At 44.8% G+C, this 21,724-nt stretch overlaps 1 protein-coding gene, 1 non-coding gene and 1 pseudogene across 13 annotated transcripts; 2 read left to right on the forward strand and 1 right to left on the reverse strand.

The window, feature by feature from the left end:
• Positions 1–1,200: 1,200 nt before the first annotated feature.
• On the reverse strand, positions 1,201–13,660 carry LOC127298594 (uncharacterized). 12 transcript variants are annotated; one of them, XR_011744701.1, is made up of 14 exons: positions 13,084–13,660; positions 12,079–12,907; positions 11,767–11,931; positions 11,422–11,501; positions 10,477–10,535; positions 8,393–8,464; positions 8,217–8,310; positions 7,960–8,120; positions 7,749–7,870; positions 7,598–7,668; positions 7,380–7,461; positions 3,546–6,479; positions 3,015–3,434; positions 1,201–2,933 (listed from the first exon to the last, which is right to left on the reverse strand). XR_011744701.1 is itself a non-coding variant. In XM_071819799.1 (11 exons), exons 6-11 carry the CDS (start codon positions 8,356–8,358, stop codon positions 6,458–6,460), a joined length of 600 nt encoding a protein of 199 aa, XP_071675900.1. In that variant the 5' UTR covers positions 8,359–8,464; positions 10,477–10,535; positions 11,422–11,501; positions 11,767–11,931; positions 12,079–12,907; positions 13,084–13,656; the 3' UTR covers positions 6,316–6,457. The 12 variants fall into 12 exon arrangements, 2 of the variants coding, with proteins under 2 accessions (XP_071675900.1, XP_071675901.1); XR_011744703.1 differs by having other exon boundaries at positions 1,202–2,933; positions 3,546–6,248; positions 6,346–6,479; positions 8,217–8,464; positions 13,084–13,656; XR_011744700.1 differs by lacking the exons at positions 7,598–7,668; positions 7,749–7,870 and having other exon boundaries at positions 3,546–6,248; positions 6,346–6,479.
• A 4,010-nt stretch (positions 13,661–17,670) lies between these two features.
• LOC127304488 (syntaxin-124-like) lies at positions 17,671–19,081 on the forward strand (annotated as a pseudogene).
• Positions 19,082–19,331: 250 nt separating this feature from the next.
• TRNAG-GCC (transfer RNA glycine (anticodon GCC)) lies at positions 19,332–19,402 on the forward strand. Its single transcript has one exon. It is a non-coding gene; the product is annotated as a tRNA-Gly (tRNA).
• The last annotated feature ends 2,322 nt before the right edge of the window (positions 19,403–21,724 follow it).

Below are 21,724 nucleotides of genomic sequence, written 5' to 3' on the forward strand. Positions count from 1 at the left end.
TCACCAGATGCAGCGTCGGCAATAAAGTTTGTGAAGGGCCTCGTTTTTCGGTTTGGAGTGCCTCATAGCATTGTCACAAACAACGGCACCAACTTTACAGCTAAGGAGTTCAAGGCATACTGCGCAGAAGTAGGCATCAAATTGCACTTTGCGTCAGTTGGACACCCGCAAACCAATGGTCAAGTCGAAAAAGCCAATGGTATCATCTGCAACGGCATTAAAAAGCGCCTACTAGGACCGCTTGAAAAAGCTCGACATACTTGGCCAGAAGAATTGTCAAGTGTTTTGTGGAGCATCCGAACAACACCAAATACGGCGACACAGGAAACTCCGTTTTTTCTCGTCCACGGAGCCGAAGCAGTACTACCAATTGAAATAGAGCATGATTCTCCAAGAGTGACAGAATACGACGAGGAAACATCACGAAAAGCTCGGGAGGACGATGTGGATGCACTCGACGAAGCTCGAGATGAAGTACTATCACGAGTTACCAAGTACCAGCAGGACCTGAAAAACTACCACAGTCGACGATTGCGGCCCAGATCTTTCCAGGTTGGCGATTTGGTCCTACGGCTTAACCAACAAAGTACTGAAAAGCTCGAGTCACCATGGTTGGGACCTTACGTCGTCACGGAAGTCATCGACGGAGGAGCATACAGTATCAAGGACAAGAAGACAGGGGTTCCCGAGAAAAACCCCTGGAACGTGGCGCAGCTCAGGCGGTTCTACGCCTAGAGTCGAAATATAGTCCTCCTCTGTAAAAATACAATGTACTGAAACGCCCGCGAGTTTTCAGACGCACTCTTTTCCTTTTCGGGGCACCGAGTGGGGCCGGAAAGGTTTTTAATGAGGCGGGCTCGCGGTGCTGCAATATAATAAAGATAGTGGAGATATACTTCTTATTCTTCGACACGATCGGGGGCTCAATGCCTTCAAGTTACAAAATATACAAAATATAGATAAACTAGACTTACCGAAATATTTCGCTTTGGTACAAAAATACCTCGCAAAATAGAACATCGGAGGCTAACAACTATAAATATAGTGCACTCATCAAAACTCTATTGCTTTGGTCTGAAAACCTCGCAACAAAAATATAGAACGTCGCCATCAAGACACTTGGAGGCTCGTAACCCATCGACGGCAAAATATATATATGTTCTTGCAACAAGAGAAAAATCTTCGAGATAACAAAACAGTATAAACTCCAGCCAAAGTCTCGGGGGCTTGACAATATAGGCCACTTCACAATATAAACAAATTCTTCGGAACAAAAAGAGTTTGACAAGATATAGACATAATTTATCGCAATATAGTACAGCTCAGTCAAGGCCTAATATACTATCTATGGATAAACCTCTGGTTGTCTTGTGTTCAGCATAGGTCCCCTTGACGAAGAATTCTGAATCCATCCGAAGAAGTTCATCCATCATCGACTCGGCCACAGGACTCACCATATCATTGATTGCGTCAATGTTATTTTTTCGCCGCGATTTCTTGGCCAAGCAGTCAGCAACAATCTTCGTCAAGTCCAATTTGGGATGGCAAATGTGTATCATGATCATGGCAAACCTTGCTCCAGCAGTTAACTGAGCTCGCACAAAATTGTGAATACGGGGGGCATCTCTAAATTTCTCCATCAATCCAAGAAGAGTTTCGGGAGCCTCATCCCGATGAAATAAAGTCTTGTAAACAAGGGTCAAGGTTCTCGTGCAGAAATTAAGAAATTCGCGCACCTGACAAGCGCGATCTTGGAACCTGACAATCTGTTGGGTTCGCTCAGGAGTGGCCCAGAACAGACAGCCATGGTTAAGTGAAAGATTGACGAGGAGATTCGTTCTTACATTCACTCTTTCATCTTCAGCGGCAGCGTCGAGAACCGAGCCTATCAAGAGACAAAGCAAGGAATTTAAGGAGAGGCACAGTAAAAAGAAGGAGCAGCGTGAGGTTGGAAAAACATACCTAGCATATCCACGCTAGCTTCAGACATTAGCTCAAGCATGCTATTTTCTCGAGTAGTTGCTTTCTCAGCTTCCGACACAGCAGCATCCTTGGCAGCTATGGCTTCCTTAGTCTGTTGGAGAGCAACCTTCTCTCTTTCGGATGCTTTTTGAGATTGCTCCATCATTGCCAGAGTTTGTTTTTTCATGGATTGAAGTTGCTGGCGAAGTTCTTGCAAATCTTGCGACAAATGTTTGCTCGAAGAACTTTCGATGAGGTTATCATCGACAAGTGTTTTCTTCGAGAAGGAGGAAGCAGGAGAAGTATCGTCAGGATGAGGATTGGCAGAGTAGTTATCAAATATCAACTGGAAAAGAAAATTTCAATATCAAATGATCGCGCAAAATAGAATTCCATTGACCTTCAGAAAATTTACATGGATATTACAGAAGGAGTTACTACTAAGGTAATTGTCGCCAAAGCTAATATGGCGACAATAGCAAAAGAAACATAAAAAATAAAGAAAGAAAAAGAAGGGGCATTCAACTAGACCTCCGGCTTCGACGAGCTGGGAGTCGAAGTTGGCTTGATTCCGAGATAGGCCAGGATTTTCTTCGTGTTGGGCTTTGCCGCCCTGATCAGTGCTCGCCACTTCGTGGTCTCCATCTCTTCGGTGTCGCCAACCTTCGTCCAGTCGATAGTTTGTTGGCTGTCAGCAACCAAGGCGACAGTGCTTTCGACAGCAATCTTCATGTTTTCTTGGCGCATCTTCAGTCCAAGATCTTCTGGTGGATTGAAGTCCTTGGCAAGAGCAAGGAAAGTCTTGGGTTCCATTTTCTTCGGGAAGAAATAGCGGAACAGCCGTGACAATCCTGCGTCAGCCTGTTCAATGCCTTCGCGAGCTTCGGTTCCATGAAACTCAAGGACAGAGAGTGCGTCGAGAAGAGGATCGTTGTCGGGATCTTCAAGCTCAAATTCTTGGTTTGTTTTACCTGACGCAGAAAATATATGTTGGTCGATAGCAAGTAAAGAAAAGCAAGTCTAAAAAAGATAGAATGGATCGACAAAATTACCGACAAAGCGCCGATTCTGCGAGTTCAAGCGCTTGATGATCGCCTTTTCACGAGTAGCCTGCGCGGCTTTATGCACGTTCAAAGAAGTTTCGGCATCATGAAGTCTTTTTTGCAGATCTTCGACACCAGCGGCTTCTGCCTTGGCTTTATCAGCCTCCGCTTTAGCCTTGCCAGCATCAAGTTCAGCCTTCTTGCGAGCCGTTTCACTTTGCTCTAATTTCTGAGCAAGCGAGTCGACAAGTTTGTTGGCTTCCGCAAGTTTTTATGTCAAAATAGTTAAAAATAGTCAAAATTGCGACACAACAAGAGCAAGAAGTTATGAACAAGGGAAAGCAAAGAGTCATTACCTTCGGTCTTGCTGGCATACTCGCGGTACCCAATGAATTGGGCACCTATGCGAATAAGCTCTTTGATCATAGGCTGTCAACAAGGATAAATAAAGAAAAGCGTCGGTACGGGAAAAACATGATGATGCAAAGAAGCAAACAAGAGAAGATATAAACAATGATAGCGAGAAATTAAAAGACTTACGTCATCCAAAAGAGGACTTGAGGAGCTACCCAATTGTCGGGCAGGCTCCATGATTGTTTCCACCTTTGTCCTTTTTGGTGAAGGGACAAGGGGGCTTGAAGAAGGAGTAGGAGCATCGAGGTTTTGTTGAGGAGGCGAAGATTCTTCTCCTTCAATTTGCACCTCAGAAACAACTATAGTATGCGACGTACTCGTTCGAGCAGTCGCATCAAAAGCTGGTATTTCTTCCTCATCGCCACTACGATTAAATGACGGCAGCGTAAAAAGCAAGATAGACAAAAAACTTCGAGTACAAAACTAAGGGGAAATAAAAGGTGACTTACGAGCTGATGAGGGCGTCAAGGTATGGATCAAAAGCTGCCTTCGAACGAGAAGGAACAGCTTCTTCGGCTTTGGAGGTGTCGGAATCTTCGACATCAGCCCTTTTCCTTTTGTTCCTTGGAGAAACAGCAGGAGGAGGAGATTGTGCCGATGCAGTGCCTTCAGAGGCAGCCTCCTTTTCAGAAGATCCCGCAGATTTTTGAGAATCTGCGGGTTCATTCTCAAAAGAGGGGGCATCTTGGTTGTCGTCGGTGACAACAGCCCTTTCATCGACTTCTCCACCTTCAGGAAGGGGAGGAAGCGAGAAAAGATTTGGATGGTTCTATACAAAAAACAGGGGGAGGTGTCAATAAAGGAGTTACAAAAAAGATGGCAAGGCAATAACAAATCAATCGACAAAGGTTACCTTGGGAAGCGCATTGGTGGCGCTATATGGTTTTACACGGCAAGAAGAAGGGACAGGATCTTTTTTGCTGAGAGAGGAGATTTTTCGGACAAGCTTCTCTAAGTCCTTGACCTCTAAATCCGTCGACAACCGATCTGCGTCTTTGTCGCCAGCATACTTCCAGAGAGGGTATTTGCGAGCCTGAAGAGGCTGCACTCTGGTTCTAAGAAAATACGCTGTGATTTGGATACCTGACAGCTCTTTGCCGCGAGTATTCTGTAACTCATGGATGCGAGTCATCAGGACTTCTGTCGATAATTTTTCTTCCTCGGTAGCCTCTGCATCCCAGGAGCGGCGGCGAAAGATTTTCTCGGCACCATCGAAAGGAGGGATGTTGTCTTCAGCACATCCATGGTTTTCCTCCTGAATGTACAACCACTTCTTGCGCCACCCTTGAACTGAATCAGGGAATTTGACGTCGAAGTAATCGACTTCGGGGCGAACGGAGATAACAACGCCGCCTATTTTATAGGCGACATTGGGAGAGCCATTACGGCGACAAAAGAAAATGCGCTTCCATAGCGCCCAGTTAGGCTGGACGCCAAGGAAGGCTTCGCAGAGGGTGATGAAAATAGAAATGTGGAGGATAGAATTGGGCGTGAGGTGGTGAAGTTGCAGACCATAAATAAAAAGCAATCCGCGGAGGAAAGGATGAATGGGGGCAGAAAGGTCGCGGATGAGATGGTCGACAAAACTTACCCGATACCCCATTGGAGGGGTTGGGTAGCTTTCTTCACTAGGGAAGCATAGCGCCTTGGGCTTCTTGCTAATCCCCAGTTTCTTCAAGAGGTTGATGTCTTGGGTAGAGATTTTGGACCTCTCCCACTCCGCGCTTCCCAGATCTACGGCAGCCATCGACGATTCCGGCGTGCTGTGTTTGATCAACCTACGCGGTGGCATTAACAATGGCGCAGGAATGCAGCTTGGAGAAGATGAGCTCAGGGGGTTGTGGGGCGCAGAAGGAAGTTTTGCAGAGGACAGCAGGAGAACGGCGCAAGCGGAAGTGCTCGAGGAAGAAGAAGGGGATCTTATATAGAGATGCGGCAGAACGGCGGACCGTTGGATGGAAAAACTGTGCGGCAGATGATAACCACGTGGAATAGGGGTAAAAAAGTATTTTAACCCTGGAGAAGTTACGGTACGTGCGCCAGGAAAAGCGGAGGACGTGTGTCCCCCACTTGCACGACGTGTCAAGATAATGGGTAATTTGGGCCCGCAAGGCAGAGGGAGAAGACTTCTCGCGATTTTCGGACTTGCAATCGTGGCTATCGTCAGCAATAACGTCACTTTGGCAGGAGAAAAATTCGACTCAACAGCTTCATAAAAAGGCGACATGGAAAAATATTGGAGAGTCTTTGATCAAATACAAGTTTTTGATCAAATGCTCGGGGGCTACTTTGAAAAAATGAAAAGATCAAGAAAGACAAAATAGAAATGGCGTGAGCCTATGATCAAATACAAATATTTGCTCATAGCCTCGGGGGCTACTCCCATCGGGAGCGCTGTTCGCGCACCCGAGAAATTTTAAAACTTCGGGAGAGAAAGAAAATATAGCAGCATAAGGCGTGGAGCCTACACCCAAGCACAAGTCCTTGGCTGTAGCCTCGGGGGCTACTCCCATCGGGAACGCTGTTCGCGTGCCCGATGAAATTATAAAAAAGAAAGAAAGAAAGAGAAGAAGAAAAATAGAAGAGCAAAAAAGTATATTTCGAGTTATAAATAACTCTGCATATACTCCCATCGGGAGAGCAATATAAGTCATCCGTTGACTCAATAAAATGTGCCATTCCAGCAGCCGAATAAGCACTCGACAATATATTCTCAGAAGCCCGAAGTTGCGAACAATTTCTGAATGCCGCAAAACTTTGCGAAGATAAGACCCCAGATCCGTTCTGTGAGGCGTGGCGCCGTCTCTGACGTCGGTTTGCTACTTTTATCTGTATCAACAGATACGAAGAAAAATCCTAACGGACGCGTTAGGTACCCGATAAATATGACTGGGACTCGACAGAATGGTAAGACCTTAAGCGGCACCTGTTGAAGTTTACACCAGTATCCCGAGATCATGTCCAGGGACGTGATCTTGAAGTAGGTTTTTGTGGATTGCCACTAGAGCAGTTAACTAGTACCTGATCCGCCAGATGAACTAGCCCCAACTACCATTATCCCTGTACAATATAGAAATTTATGTGAAGAAATATAGAGAAGTTTTAAAGTTGTCGAGTAAAAATAAACAGTGGAGATTTTCCCTGACTCTATGATTCAAGCAAAATCTCGGGGGCTACTGACATAGGCATCCCTAATGGGCCTGCCGAAGATAGTACCCGGGGTTTACTGAAGGCCCACTACTCGAAGAATAAGAAGATTCGGAAGCCCAAGATATTGTTAAGGAAAGCTAGAGTTGTAATAGGAAGTATTATTTGTAGTCTTGCGGGATGAGTTAGAAACCTTCCCGGACTCTGTAACTTGTATAATACGAATCCCTCGGCTCCGCCTCCTACATAAGGGGGGGTCGAGGGACAAAGAAAGCATCGAATCATTGTCTCTCAAACCCTAGTTTCATAATCGTCGAGTACTTTTCGGCTGAAACCTTCGAGATCTACTTGCCCTCTACTTCCAACTAAACCCTAGTCTACAACCCGTAGGCATTGACAAGTTAATACCTTGTCACACCTCATGGCTAGTATAATAGTAAGAACCTAATCAACATACTGATTAACTACAGGAACTACTTAACTACAGGAACTACTGACAGGTGTTTGCTCTACTATTTATTCTTCCAAAACAACAGGTAGTGCAGACATATGGTGCTGAATTACAGGCTTTGGCTAATGATAAAGTATTCATCGAATTATCTTCCTTGGTGGAGAAGATAATTTTCCCAATTAGAGGTTAAATTCCAGGGAAGCTCCTGGCCAGGCAGGACAGCCAGAACACCAACCAAACGGGCTCACAAAATTAAAATTATTTGTGAACCGGGATGCTGACCATATCCAAGCCAAAGAAATAATAATTAAAGAAGAACAACATGCTAATATAGCATCATAACTACAAGAACGAATTTGTACCGTGTTGCTGGGAGCTTCTTGAAAGTACTTGTACAGAAGAGGAAAACTTTGTTTAAATTGGCTTTCAAATGATGTAGGAGCACTGCACAAACAAATGCAAAAAGGAAAATAAACCAGAGTTGGGAAGAAGATGCCAAAATGAGTGTGCAATCCCCTCATAAAATCATTATAAGATAACATCTTGTATGTGGAATCGAAGGCAATATAGTCCAAATTACCTATAAGGAACAAAATATGGAGCAGCAATGATGCACTTAACTTGAAACAATTCTGCAAGATGCCAACCTTCCTAAATCATGAGATAAATTCAAATTATGACCACACGATGCATTTCATGGCTGGATTAATTCCTACACAGAAGTGACTAACTGATATTGTCCTGGGTCTGTTCTAGTGAATGCTTCCCTGCTGAAACTATAATTTCCTACAGGCCCGATATGAACTATGCAGCAGGGTTTCCATACTATTCCAGTGCAGACCAGAGCATTAAGCTGCACAATTTATAACCATAATTTGGAACATGAAACCTGATACATAAATTTACAAAATATGATGCTTATGTTGTTAGTGAGGTACTCACCAGGGCGAAGAAATTGATCGCGATAAAGTCACTATGAATGCTCGGATCATTTCCAAACACTTCTTCCACAGAAGCTAAGCACTCTTCCCTGTGCTCCATCTGAATGGTCTCTTTCCGCCGTGAAAATGACTCATGCTCAGCAGTTGATCCAACAGAATTATCTAAGAAAGAAAGCTGAATCAAAAATCACACTGCAAAAGCAAATATGATTCCAAAACTGTATTTAATACATAAATAGTTATACTGATAGCACTTACATGAGATATTCTCAAGTTGTTCGGCGGCAAGCACAGGTGGGCTCGACACATGCATGCACCTAACGTTACTGGCGGCTAGATGTGCTAACAAACTCTGTGTCAAATAAACTATATGAGGCCACCCGTGGACAAGATTTAGCATGGTTCAACTGTTCTAATTTCACAAAGATTCAGACCTGGTGTGCTGAATGACTGATGAATACCACAGTATACTGTTGTTGGTCATTAGCGAACGTCGCAGCAAGCGACTAGGAATAAAAAATGGACTCGTCAAATTCATAGTTATCCAAGATTGGTAAAAAATTGCCACCTAGAGGTTATCTTTATAAGTAGAGCCCTCAACATCTAGCATTACCAAAGCTATATCGGTTTTCCATCCAAATACAAAGTTTAATATCAATTTGGTGGCTTAGTTTAGAGCCCTCAACTGCTCAGTAATAGGTGGAGCGACTGAAAGCAACAATAATGTGCTAGATGCTCTAGAAATCAGGTGGAATTTCATCGTTCCCCTCTTTCACCTACTAGCTGAGACTGGCGCGGCGGCACGCCGCGCCTTTATGTACCCATGAGCTGAAGAACACAAAAACGTTGTGTTGCAAGCTACTATGGCGATGTGAAGATGTGCTAGAGACCAGTTGTCAAAGTATGAACAAACGGTTACTTTAGACGTGTATGTGTGTGATCTGGTAATATGAAGATAGCACATATCCAACTACCTTGACTGGACTGAAATATGCCTTTTTAGGTGAAAAAGAACTTTATATATCAAAAGGCACATGATTACAATCGTTTGTGACAATATCTATGACAGTTGCCAGGACAGACCCCATGATCACCATGTCCTCATGATTTCTAACTTGGCTGAGATATCTGCGGCTTTATTGCTCTCTCACGATCTTGTTAATTTTGCACTTCAGAAAGATGTATCAAGAGATAGTTGCTTCATGACCTGCAGCACACCAAGGGGCTTGGTTATTTGTGCCACTGAGCCCATTAGCGACAACATCACAATCAGTTTCCAAGATGATCTGTTCATCGAAACTCGGGCAGACTTTTGATGCTCAACAGTGTGGCAGTTGCTTTTGTATCTACAACATCAAACCAGTTATCTATGTTGTAACTGGCAGACAACACTACAGAGCCGTATTCAGTTATGCCAATGCCTCCTGGCCCAGTCTTCTCAATATAGGAGTCGTCCACATTCACCTTCACCCAGCCGTCAGGTGGCGAGGACCTTACCGATGAGCACACGGACAAAGAGTTAGAGACAATAAGGCGCATAGGTCTTTAACCTTTGTTGTCCATGGTCGAGAGGGGCTGAGCTCCGAACTCCCCTAGATGGCTTTGGATGACAATAACCGAGCTCTTATAATGGTACAACATAGGACTAAAAAACTACTTTGATAGAATCTGAATATGCCATTGAGCTAACATGAAAACAAAGAAAAACAGGAGAAACAAAAGTGATGGAACAATAATCGGTAGCAATTGCAACCGGTGTCACAATAATTGCAACACTGATTCAGCATGGTAACTTTTTGGCTGATTGTAAGGAGACTAAAGTTGAAATAAACATGTATCCAAATTATGTTTCTAATTCGTACCGAAACATATGCATGGTGAGATTTGGTTGTACCTGAGGACACCAATAGATGACTACGCATCAAGACTAAGCTATCATCAACAATTGTTTAAGGCTCATTCTTTTGGATGCTTATCATAGATCAGTATATTGTTCTCCTTTATCCAAAAGCTATAGGTAAACTGCATATTTTTTGTGATCGAGAAAATTGGAAACGGAGGTTAGAAGTACAGTGGATGCAAAGATATATAGAAAAAATGGTTATGGCAAGAAGGGCTGCCAGATATCTTCAAGCATAGAAACTTCAAACATTATGTATTTTTCATATGAAAGAAAATACTTGGGTAGAACCATCGATTTCTCTGATATGCATGTAGTGACATAAAGTTGTTTATACGTGTAGAATTGATCTATCTTATATGTACTACTTCGTTCTTGTTATAAAAAACATCTGATGGACAACTTTAGGACCAAAATGTGGATATGCAATTTAGTGGATGTCAACTATTTAATTGCCACCATAGTACTGCAATAAGGTGATTTAAAGAAAACATTATCAATGATTTTAGCTCAAGCCAAGCTATGAATTGGCATAGATAGATTTTGACAATAGTAATACATTTGCCCTATTCTTATAGGCACCTAGAAGAGCTAAAATTTGTAACATAGAACAAATACCTGAGTGATCTTGATGTAAATTCACCACCCAGAAAGAGAAACACACATTGTGTGATCATCTGAAGCATGTTTTAGAAATGTAAGTATTAACAACCGACTTATAATCCTAAAAAATTGCAGTGACTACCCATTTCAGGGGACTTGAAAATGAGAATCTAGTAAGCTTATGTGTGCATCCTACTCTTTGACTGGTGTTCTTATAGCTTGTCCTGCGCACATTTCAATTGTTCATCTAGCTGAGTAAAATCTTTACTTTATGGTGAAACCAACAAAGTTAGCAGAACACACGGTTACATATGGGTGAGTTTTTGCACACTTATTTGAGATCAGAACTGGTAAAGTCAAACTGACAAATCTAACCCGTTGGAGAAAAAAAAAGAGGGAAATAAGAGCTAGCATTATCAGCTGATACGGGGCCTCCAACAACATTCTTATATAATCAGTTATATATGAATAATATAATCTAATTGCCCTTTCAAATGCTAATTTGAGCTAAAAGGCAGGTTTGAAATATCATTAATTTTTCTATTTCTAGCATGGTGCGTCTATGCTCATATGTGCATGATAAAAATGTATTAAGCCATTGTTTAATTTATTGCTTGTTAGACCAAAACATAAAATTCTTTTTAACTACAGGCTCAGGATATATTGGAGAGTGCATTTCTAGTAAAAAATGGTCTAATCAGAGTGGCATGAAACACATCTCTCTCGTTGAGATCATTAACATAATGTGAACAAAATACATATGTATCCTTTTCTTGGAAGCTAGTTCCTAGCTGAATTATGTAACTTGCACATCAGTTATCTGAGTGTATAAAGTTATATACAACACAGTGGTATATAGTTATACAATAACGAATCACATAATAAGGGGTTTCTAAAATTGATAGAGGGTAATTCATTCGGAAGAACATGTATTTAATTTTCTAATGGCGAAACACTGACCATTTAGCATAGAATTCTGTCCAGGTCTTGGAGCTTCCGTAGAGCGGTATGTTGCGGCTGAATGTATTTTATACATTGAACTGTAAAAAAAGCATATGTCATCTAGCAATTCAAGTAAGGAAGATCTAAGAACACATGCTCTGAACAGTGCAGATGCTGAAAGAGCCTCTGGGCTGCTTGCAAATTACGTGGCCAGGTGTTTCAAAGTTTTCAGCTGGGTAAGCAAGCACAATGGAACTGGACAAAGTAGTGGAACCAAGATAGTCTATAAGTGAGAAGAATATCTTACATATTAATTAGTTTGTTAATGTACTAACTAAGGAGTGTCTAGAAATTAGAGGATACCTTGAGGAAAAAATGAAGATATGAGACATCTAAACAATGGTCCAATGAATGCCCCTAACTTTGGCTTATCTGAACTTCCTGTTTCCATTCACAATCGTCAGGTACCGATTTAGATTTCCTGATGCTTATGTACCTTGTACCCATTGCGCCCAGATGCTTCAACCTCTATGCGATTAAATGAACACTTCTTCAGAAGATCGTGATGAAAAAAGGTATCCCAAGTAAATGTATGTGCATAATTAATAAAATGATCATTTGAGTAGTTACTAAAAAGGTTGAATGATATAATTTGGTAAGTTCACTAAAATGTACCTTTTTTACTTTGAGGCACACCAAATATATTCCGTTTGATTGCCTTGGTACTAAGACGGAGTGCGAACTCAACAGGAGATGTCTTCCACCACTTGCAACTTTTCGTCAGTAAATGACTTGCTCTCAAACTCCTGAACAAACTGTCCACATAATTGTTAAGTTAATGAGCATGTTGCAACAGAAGGGAGAAGATCAAACATAAAAAGAGACAACATAATAGAGTTCAGAGCTATCAAAAGGTTCAATGGAAGCCCCATATCTATCTGCGGATAAATGTCTGAGTTCACAGTTTCGGTGGGTGAGGATATCAGAAGCGAAGTGGGCATTCAGAGGCAGCAAACAACATACATAACTCAATATGTTGAGTCCATATCTTTTCTTGCAGAAATCTACCCGTCTGGTATGAAACACAAGGTATTATGCAACCAAAAGATCAGACAACCAAGCACGTTTTATTAATTATGGCAAGAAAGTGAGTTAGGGAAGAAGTAAATCTCTGTATTTTTTTTATCTTTTATGGCTCTTCTTGAATTATTGCTCCCAGGTCAGCAGCCACTTCGGAGTACAAACACTCACAGCTGAAACCAACATTAAACAAAAAGAAAATTTCAGAACAAAACCTTAATCCTCACCTGCTCGTAGTTGATTTCTGACAAAATCAGAACTCCCCTCATCCCCTACAAACATGGCCCTCCCTGTGTTGTTCGATCTAGATCCAGAGAGAGAGAGAGAGAGAGAGAGAGAGAGAGAGAGAGAGAGAGAGTACGTGGGAGGAAGAAGTACCAGAGGGCGGCCGAGCTCCCACCGTAAACTATGGAGGCGAATTCCCCTGTTTTTTTTTCAGCGGGGGTGGATTAGAGTCAGTTTTGCAAGGAGCGAGGAGGAGGACAAGAGGTGAGCAGCAGCGGCCGTGGCGGCGCACCAGCCGTTGGTAGTAGAGGAGCAGTGTGCGAGGAAGCACAATGGACAGAAGAGTTAGGCTAGCGCATGGAGAAGAAGACTCACCATAGGGACAACAATGCATCGGGGTGGTAGATGCATCCGGAAAGGAGCACCTGCCGGCGTTCACTCCTCCCATATTCGCGCCGGCGCGTCACCCTCCCTGTTGCCATCCTCCTTTCATGGGAAGAAAAAGGCGCCAAGCTCCTTCTCCGCACCGCCGGCGACCTCGGGAGAAAGAGGAGGGCTTGTTGCGTCTGGGCCCGACGCGCCGATGAATACGTTGCAAGCGCCACAGTAGCTAGGGAGGGGAGGGGGAAGCCTGGGGAAGGGTTGTGGGCGGCGGCCGATGAGGGATGGCAGAGGTGGAGGCTCGGAGAGGTAGGGGAACAAATTAGCAGTTGGCTCCGAACCAGATGCAGTGTTGAGCGGCAGAGCTTTGGATCGTTCATTTCTGTAAACGTGGGCACCGCTTTGACCTACGGAACCAACACTACAACCACACATGGAATGCACCAAAGCAGCCCACAAACGAAGCAGCTCGAAGAATATGTACTAAGGAGCACCGAAAATCACCACCAAGTTAATTCCTAAATCCCCTCAAAATTCTAAGAAAAAAGAGGTTGGTTGCACTTTAATATAGTAGTTATAGTTATGCCAGCGGCAAGAGGGTTATGTTAAACGCCTGAGTAGCACACGCGCCCCAGCACACACAGAGAGAGGAGGGACGTACTGCTATGGGGAAGACGTCGCCGTAGGTGCCGAAGGCCATGAAGACGGCGCAAGGCCGGCGGCCATCCTCGCCGCAGCCGTCCATCGTCCTCGCCGAAGTTTCGAGGGCTTTCTGCGTGCGTCCTCGTCGGGCTGTCAAGACTCGTCGGACGGTTGGCCGAAAGATGTCACGGGCCTGTTTATTTGGGCCTCTCGAGCCCAAACACGTAATTTGTCAACGTCTCTAAAAAAAAACTACCCCGCGAAACTTTTTATGGATCCGAGGGAATAGTACTATTTAAAAAAAATTGCGGGAAAGGTGTGATCTATCCATGAATTCACAAGAAATACAAAGCACTCTAAACATAATAAAAATTACATCAAGATCATTGGATCACCTAGCAACCACTACTACCGCCAGAGCGAGTCGTTGACACGTTGTTGTCGCTGCTCCCTTACCGGAGCCAGCCTGACGTTGTTGATGACGGTCAAGAAATATTTGTGCACGTTTCCTAATGAACAACGTCCTAGAGCCAAAGTCATCGCCATTGAATCCGTGAATTGATTCGAATCTTCTAACATCAAATCTATAACACACGTAGACAGGACGAGATCCACCACTCCACTAAAGCGGTGACCAGACGAATCACCGCCCTCATCAATGCCACCGGCAAGATCACCACTAACGAGGTGGACAAGGATGCGGGTATACCTTATTCTTCTCATGCACAACGCCGCCATAGCCACCGTAACGATGATGCCGGTTGACCAAACTCTAGCTTTAGAAACCCTTCTACAACGTCGGGCGCAGGTCTGAGGTTCCCACCCCCTCCTGCGGTAGGAACAACTAGCAAAGGAGGCGGTTACTCGTCGATTCCTGGTCGTATACGGCGAGGACGAGGCAGATGGCAGTGGTTGCTAGGGTTTCCACCCTAGCCATCGCCTATTTTTCTCACGGGAGGAGATAGAGCAGTTCTAATCTCTGGAGAGATTGACACGTGAGTGTGTATCATACTATTTAGATATTGCTAACTAGGAGGCAAAAATGAACCTTGGGAATCAAAAGTTCAAAAATGTTGAGCTCTGGTGATCTTTTTAATTTGAAAAGGTCAAAACATATATTTACAAGCTTTAAACAATTGAAAAAATAATATCTAGACATAGCCAATGATGTAACCTACAAGCATGTTAAATCACAATGTGGAATCTTTGTATCGTGGGTTACACAAAAATGATAAACACGTTTGTGGGATACGTCATTATAGCTATATCCGGATTTTTCAAATATTTTGAAACTCGGAAATGTTTTTTAAATTTTTTAAAATCAATGGAATCGTGGATCCACGAGCCAAAAATCTGCACTCCCTTGAAATGGTCTTAACTAAATATTTGGATAAAAATATAAGAAAACAATTTGATTGAGACAATTAACAGAGGATTTCATCGCTTGGCACTACACAAAAACATATACTTTCTTAGTGGCATATGCATACCTTCTAGAACGGGAACACCAATTTGGTGCTAAGATGAGAAGAAGTGATGGGAAAGGCTCTGCTAATGTTAACCCCGTATGGGAAATTTTGTGAAAAATGCAAGTGCCTAGTAAAGTTAAGATATTTTTGTGGAGGGCACTACACAGAGTGATTCCAGTGGTTCCAGGGAAATCAATTCTAGTGAATACACACATTCATGTGCATCATGAATGCCTAGTTTGTTAGCAATGGCCAGAGTATATTAAACACTTGTTATTTACTAGTAAAAGAGCGAAAGACGTCTTAAAGAAATTGGACGGGCGGCTTATTGGATACAACAACGGGCTTTCCTTCTCCTAGAGGATCAGCGAAAGACTATGGATACTGGATGCAACCGTCTGTTGACGGTTACTCAGGACTTCTTTTTCCAGGCTACTGGGTGGCGACACACAATTAGGATACAAAATGGATAGTTTTGTCTGCTTATTCATTTTTCGATGGTTGATACATGTCTCAACCCTCTCTAATCTGTGATGTAAACCTTTTATGAACTACAACTGTTTTAAATAAATGAAAAGCCGTGTGCATCAATCTGATGCAGAGGCTGGACTATGCCCCATTTCGAAAAAAAAAGTAATTGGGCCTTTGAGGAGGTTATTAACCTAGCCTTACTAGTTGATCGCTCGGAATTTGTCGTGTTGGGACCAGAATCAAAAATCTCTTGCTCTTGGCCATCTTGGACTTCATGAGAAAATTGCAGTGGGTTGTTGGTGCATATGGTGGCAAAGAAGGCTAATGGTAAGGGTGAATATATTTTTATTCCATCTAGCGCAGTGTTTGCTATTAATTCCTCGATGATGAATTTTAGGGCAATCAAACATAATGCAAAGGAGGTATGTGCAGACTGGGAGAAACCATTGAAAGGAATTTATAAATTAAACGTGGATACCTCATTTCATGTGGATGCTACGGGGTGTAGAAGCGATCCTTCAACTGTAAAGGTGAGGCGATAGAGAGAATGTATTGCATCTTAAAGATGTGATAAGTGGGGCTATGTCGGAGGTGTTAAGCCTGTTGTGAGACTTGGAGTTCCTAGAATGATTTGGATGCTTCAGGGTGTCAATCGATTCGGACCCTCTCGAACTTATCTTTTTTTCGAAAATGTCTCGAACTTATCTAATGTTGTAGCGACACGATTGAAGTCTGGATTCCGTATGTGGCGATCTTAGCTAAATGATTCTTAAAAGACAGTTAGATGACTGAGGTGTATTTCCATCATTGTACAAGAAGTGGCGCACGAATCAACAAAATTTGCATATAGCTCGAAGAAGACCCATGCGTGGGATGGTGATCCTCGAGATTTTATTTTATTTGATGTAATTCATGATATAACATTATTATTAGTTAAATAAAAGCACTCTGGATACACATCCATCTCGCAACGGGTATACGTAGGTCTTTAGCCATAAAGTTCCCCCTCCTTCGAGCGGCCTTGCCGGTGTCGAGAGGAGTAGGGAACCCGATCTATGCGTGATGTTTTAAATAAAATTAATTTTTTCAATAGGTTAGCTTACGATTTTGGTAGCATCTTCTTTTTCGCCTCTGCATCAATGGAGATTGCAACGTCTATAACAAGTGATGTTCAGTCCTTCGTTCGACGAGACCTCCTTCCCAACAATCAATGGTGATGCTGGAAGTTCAAATTTCTTTAGATATGGTCTTTCAGATCTTGCTTCGCTATATCGTCTTTTGATCTTTTCTCATGGTTGCCGCGATGAGGATTGTCTCGAAATATTTGTCCCATCTGGTATGTCCTCGACAATGGTGATTCGTACCATCGGTTCCCCAACAACGTTTACCAAGTTGTTCAGTTGTTTTTCCTGGCATACTTGTGTTGGTACTCTTGCCGATGGCTATTGACTACTTTAACGCTTGTGTCCGTGCACTTAGCCTTAACATTGCGGCGAGAATTTTATTTGATATTTACAGGTTTATGGTTTGGTGTCACGTGCGACTACCTTCAGAAAAGTACAAGATTGATTTATGGCTTAGACGATTTATTCATTTCATTCAAACTTCATTTTGTAATCGCTATATATAAATTATGTATTTTTACCATTTACTATTTGCTACGATAAATATATACTCCCTCCCTTTCATGAAAATTCTGAGATTTGACTAAATCTGGATATATCTAGACATTAAATAGTATATATATATAGATCTAAATTTTGACAAATTTCAGATAAGTTTTATTTTATAAGACGGAGGGAATAGTATTGATTGTTGAAAAAAAAACGACGGATGAATTATTTTTCATAGTTTTGGACGCGGCGCGACGGTGCGATGCATCCGGCGGAGAGCCGTGCGTACCACACACTTTGGCCTTGTGTGTGCGTTCCCTACACCAAGTCAACCCCAGACCGACTTGTACCTCTGCACGTCCGTTTCCATTCCCTCGGATGCCAGCTCTTCTGCAGAGGCCCTCTTCTTCTTCCCCCGCCAATTGGCACCCTTCTCTCCATCCCCCCCTTTTCTGTCACTGCCATTGCTCCAGAATTTGTAATGCTGTGTTGCAGTTGCACTCGTCGCTGCGTTGGTTGGTGTCACGATCGAGAGATTTAGAAGGCCATAAGCCAGCGGGCGGCGGCGCCATTGCTCTCCTCCCCTATAGCTAGCTCGATTTCTCGCTACAACGATTCTGTTCTTCCTCCCTCGGCGCTAACAGTAGGTCTCTGCTTGGTTCCGAGATGAACGATCTCTTCTCGTCGAGCTCGTTCAAGAAGTATGCCGACCTGAAGCAGCAGGTTGAGCTGGACGAGATGGAGTCCGGCGTCGGCGGCCAGGGCGCCAACCTGGACAAGTTCTTCGAGGACGTTGAGGTCGTGAAGGAGGACATCCGCGGCCTCGAGAGCATGCACCGCCGTCTGCAGTCCGCGAACGAGGAGAGCAAGACTGCCCACGACGCCCGCGCGGTCAAGTCCCTCCGCACCCGCATGGACGGCGAGGTCGAGCAGGTCCTCCGCCGCGCCAAGGCCATCAAGGGCAAGCTCGAGGCCCTCGACCGCCAGAACGCGGCAAGCCGCAAGATCCCCGGCTGCGGCGCCGGATCCTCCACCGACCGCACCCGCTCCTCCGTCGTCTCCGGCCTCGGAAGGAAGCTCAAGGACCTCATGGACGACTTCCAGGTAAACATTGCGTTCGCTTTCTTGATTGGTTCCCTCCCCTCGCCGCGCGCAGAGTCGGCCAATCTGATCGGAGAGCGTGCGTGCAGGGTCTTCGGACGCGGATGGCGGCGGAGTACAAGGAGACGGTGGCGCGGCGGTACTACACGGTGACGGGCGAGCACGCGGAGGAGAGCAAGATCGAGGCGCTCATCTCGTCGGGGGAGAGCGAGACGTTCCTGCAGAAGGCGATCCAGCGTGACCAGGGGCGCGGGGAGGTGCTGAGCACGCTGTCGGAGATCCAGGAGCGGCACGACGCCGTGAAGGACATCGAGCGCAGCCTGCTGGAGCTGCACCAGGTGTTCCTGGAAATGGCGGCGCTGGTGGAGGCGCAGGGCCACCAGCTCAACGACATCGAGACGCACGTCGCGCGCGCCAGCTCCTTCGTGCACAAGGGCACCGTGGAGCTCCAGTCCGCCAAAGTGTACCAGAAGATCGAGCAACCGAAAGTGGGTCTGCATCGCCATCGTCGCCGGCGTCGTGCTAGTGCTCGTCATCGTGCTGCCCATCATCGTCAACCTCAAACTCTTGGCCGGCAGATAGATCCTCTGGATCGGCTCGTTCTTATGCTCTGCATGTTAATTCTTGATGTATTGTTTTGTTCTTTGGATTGTGATGGAGATTCGTTCTATAGATCAGATCAGAAGTTTTACTTTAGATTTGTTGTCTTGTACTTATAACAAATTTTAATTCGCTCTTGAGCTGGTAGTGTGGGAGAAGTGCGCCATCGTTGGCGATTGATCCATGAGGCAACGTGCAGGTCATGTTCTGTCGTCGTGGCCACAATTATCTGCATCATCCCTGTACAGTACAGCAAAGACATCATAGGGGCGGTGTAAATCATGATGACCCTTGCAAAAAAATGAGTTCATATGATATAACAGACAGTTTGAAATTAAGCATAGAAGCACCAGTGGTCTAGTGGTAGAATAGTACCCTGCCACGGTACAGACACGGGTTCGATTCCCGGCTGGTGCAAATCTCTCTTTTTAAATTGGACTTTTTCCCTTTAGAAAATTCTCCCACGTCACAAAACATAGGCTGTGTTTGTACAATTACAGCGTGGCATGATTCTCGCGTTTGGGTTTGCAAAACATACTAAAAGAATGCAAGTTTGGGGTTCTAGTTAGCTAAGGCCTACAAGTTCAAGGTTTAAATTGGACCTTTTCCTTTCTAAAGAGATCGTTTGAACCACTCGTAGCAATCAGGCCATAAGCCAGCAAACATGAACAATCCCAAACAATTTCTCATAGTTGTTACGAATTCTCTTCATAAATTTCTCAAATGTTACAAAATAAACCAACTTGCTTAGTTTCGAATTTTCACTGCACTAGTGCTCACGGAACGTGGAAACCATATACTTTTGACTTTTCCTATCTCTTTGGCACAATCTATGAGCTACGAAGTGTAGGCCATTTTTTTTCAAAACGAGTTACATGTACCTCGGTCTCAAATGGTGATGTTCGCGAGATGATTTCCTATAAAATGCAGGCCTTCCGAACACAAAATATCCACCTTAATATAGAGAAATTGTTATAACCATATATCCTTGAAATAAGCTTTTGTTTCGCTTTACAAATAAAGACGTAATGGCCAAACAGATACAAGGTGGAGAGGTAAACACCTTTACAAAGCATATCAAAGAAAATACAAAAGAACACCGAAACCCAAACTTGCCACCAAGGACATTGACACGAGACAGGACTCCATGACGACGCCCCCAAGAGGGTAACGACACAATGTGCCGTCTTCATTGAGACCGCGACGTCTAGGATTTTCACCTAGAGCTGTACCATGGGGCGGATACCCACAACGAAGCCCCCAAGAGTGCTACGACACTCGCATGCATCGCCACCGTTGGCACCGAGGCGCTAAGCTTTCACCGAAAGCATACGCACACCACGCTCGAGAACTCGATCGCCCGCTGTCCCCAAGTTAAGCTTCCGAAACACGATCTGGGAGTTGCTAAAGCTAAGTGTCGCCAACACCAGGATCCCCCGCCATCTGCTCCCCGCCATCCCCATGACCGAAGAATGAGACCACCACCATGTTGCCCCTCCGTAGAGCCATCCGTGCAGTCCACTTTCCGGGGCCGCCGCCCCGGTATCCCTACGAACTCGAGCCCATGACTTGATCAGCATACCGCAACACGAATTGGACAAAGGTTGCGGCACCATAGCCAAAATATCAAAACAACATGACATAATTATATAAGCTCACTGGATCTATATAACCGGATTTGCGAGAACACAAACTTTTATAGCTTCATGAAGCCACCAGAAAAAAGATAACTTGGGTAATTTTATTCGCAAAAACATGACCAGTTGACCACTACTAAACACTAGGGCTGTAAACGGATTTGGGTCATGCCAAAGTAAATGTGACGTTTGGAGCAAATGACAAAGTAAAGTGGGGCATTTTATCAAATAGCCCACGTACGTATCTCCATGCCGCTGCCACGCCGCACCCCGCGCTTGACCAGTTCCTAACACGAAAACCACCGGCCACCACGCAAACACCGCTGTCCTATATATCACGCTCCTCCCTCGCCAAAGTCGTCCATCCTGACAGCCCGCTGCGCCGCCGTGCTGTGCTGGGTCCTGCCGATGCACACCTCAGAGCTAGCCAGCGCCGACGGCGGCTACGCTCCGTTCACGACCGGCATGCTCCGGAGGCAGCAATCCGTCCAGGCAGCCATGGCGGCCGCTTTCGCACCATGCGTCGGTGGTCGCGAGGCGCGAAGGAAGCTCGGGAGCGCGCGTCTGGGTGGGAGGGTTGGGCACCGAGACGGCCACGACGGCGATGAGCAGGATCAGTTCAGCGGGCGTGTCCCTGCTGCCCGGACAGGCGGCGCGGGACTCGTGCGCGCGCTGTGGATGCGGGTCGTCGGGAAGGCGATGAGCCGGAGCCGGTCCTCGTCGAAGAAGCAGTACGGGCACGAGGACTACACGGAGAACTTCGACGATGGCGCCGCCGCCGGGGAGCCCGATAACCTCCCGCGGTCCTTCTCCGCGCGCTACGCTCGCCGGCGTCCTGCTGGGCTTGCGCTCACGGACGTGGCACATCGGCGTCCTTTGCATCCAGCTTGTGGGTAAATCGTACAGTACCTAAATTTGTAGATGTTGAAATATGGGCCCATTTTTAGTGGCCCAAATTAGATTTCAGTTTTTTCTATAAATCTCAAAGCCCACATAGTGGCAGCTTTGTGAGTTTGAGCCTAAGTTGATGGCAGCTCACTAGGGAGTGGCAAGAGGTGGGAAGTTTAGTCCCACATGGAAAGTTGGGAGGAAGTTAGACCAC

Source organism: Lolium perenne, chromosome 5, assembly GCF_019359855.2.
Source record: "Lolium perenne isolate Kyuss_39 chromosome 5, Kyuss_2.0, whole genome shotgun sequence".
Taxonomy (NCBI): domain Eukaryota; kingdom Viridiplantae; phylum Streptophyta; class Magnoliopsida; order Poales; family Poaceae; genus Lolium; species Lolium perenne.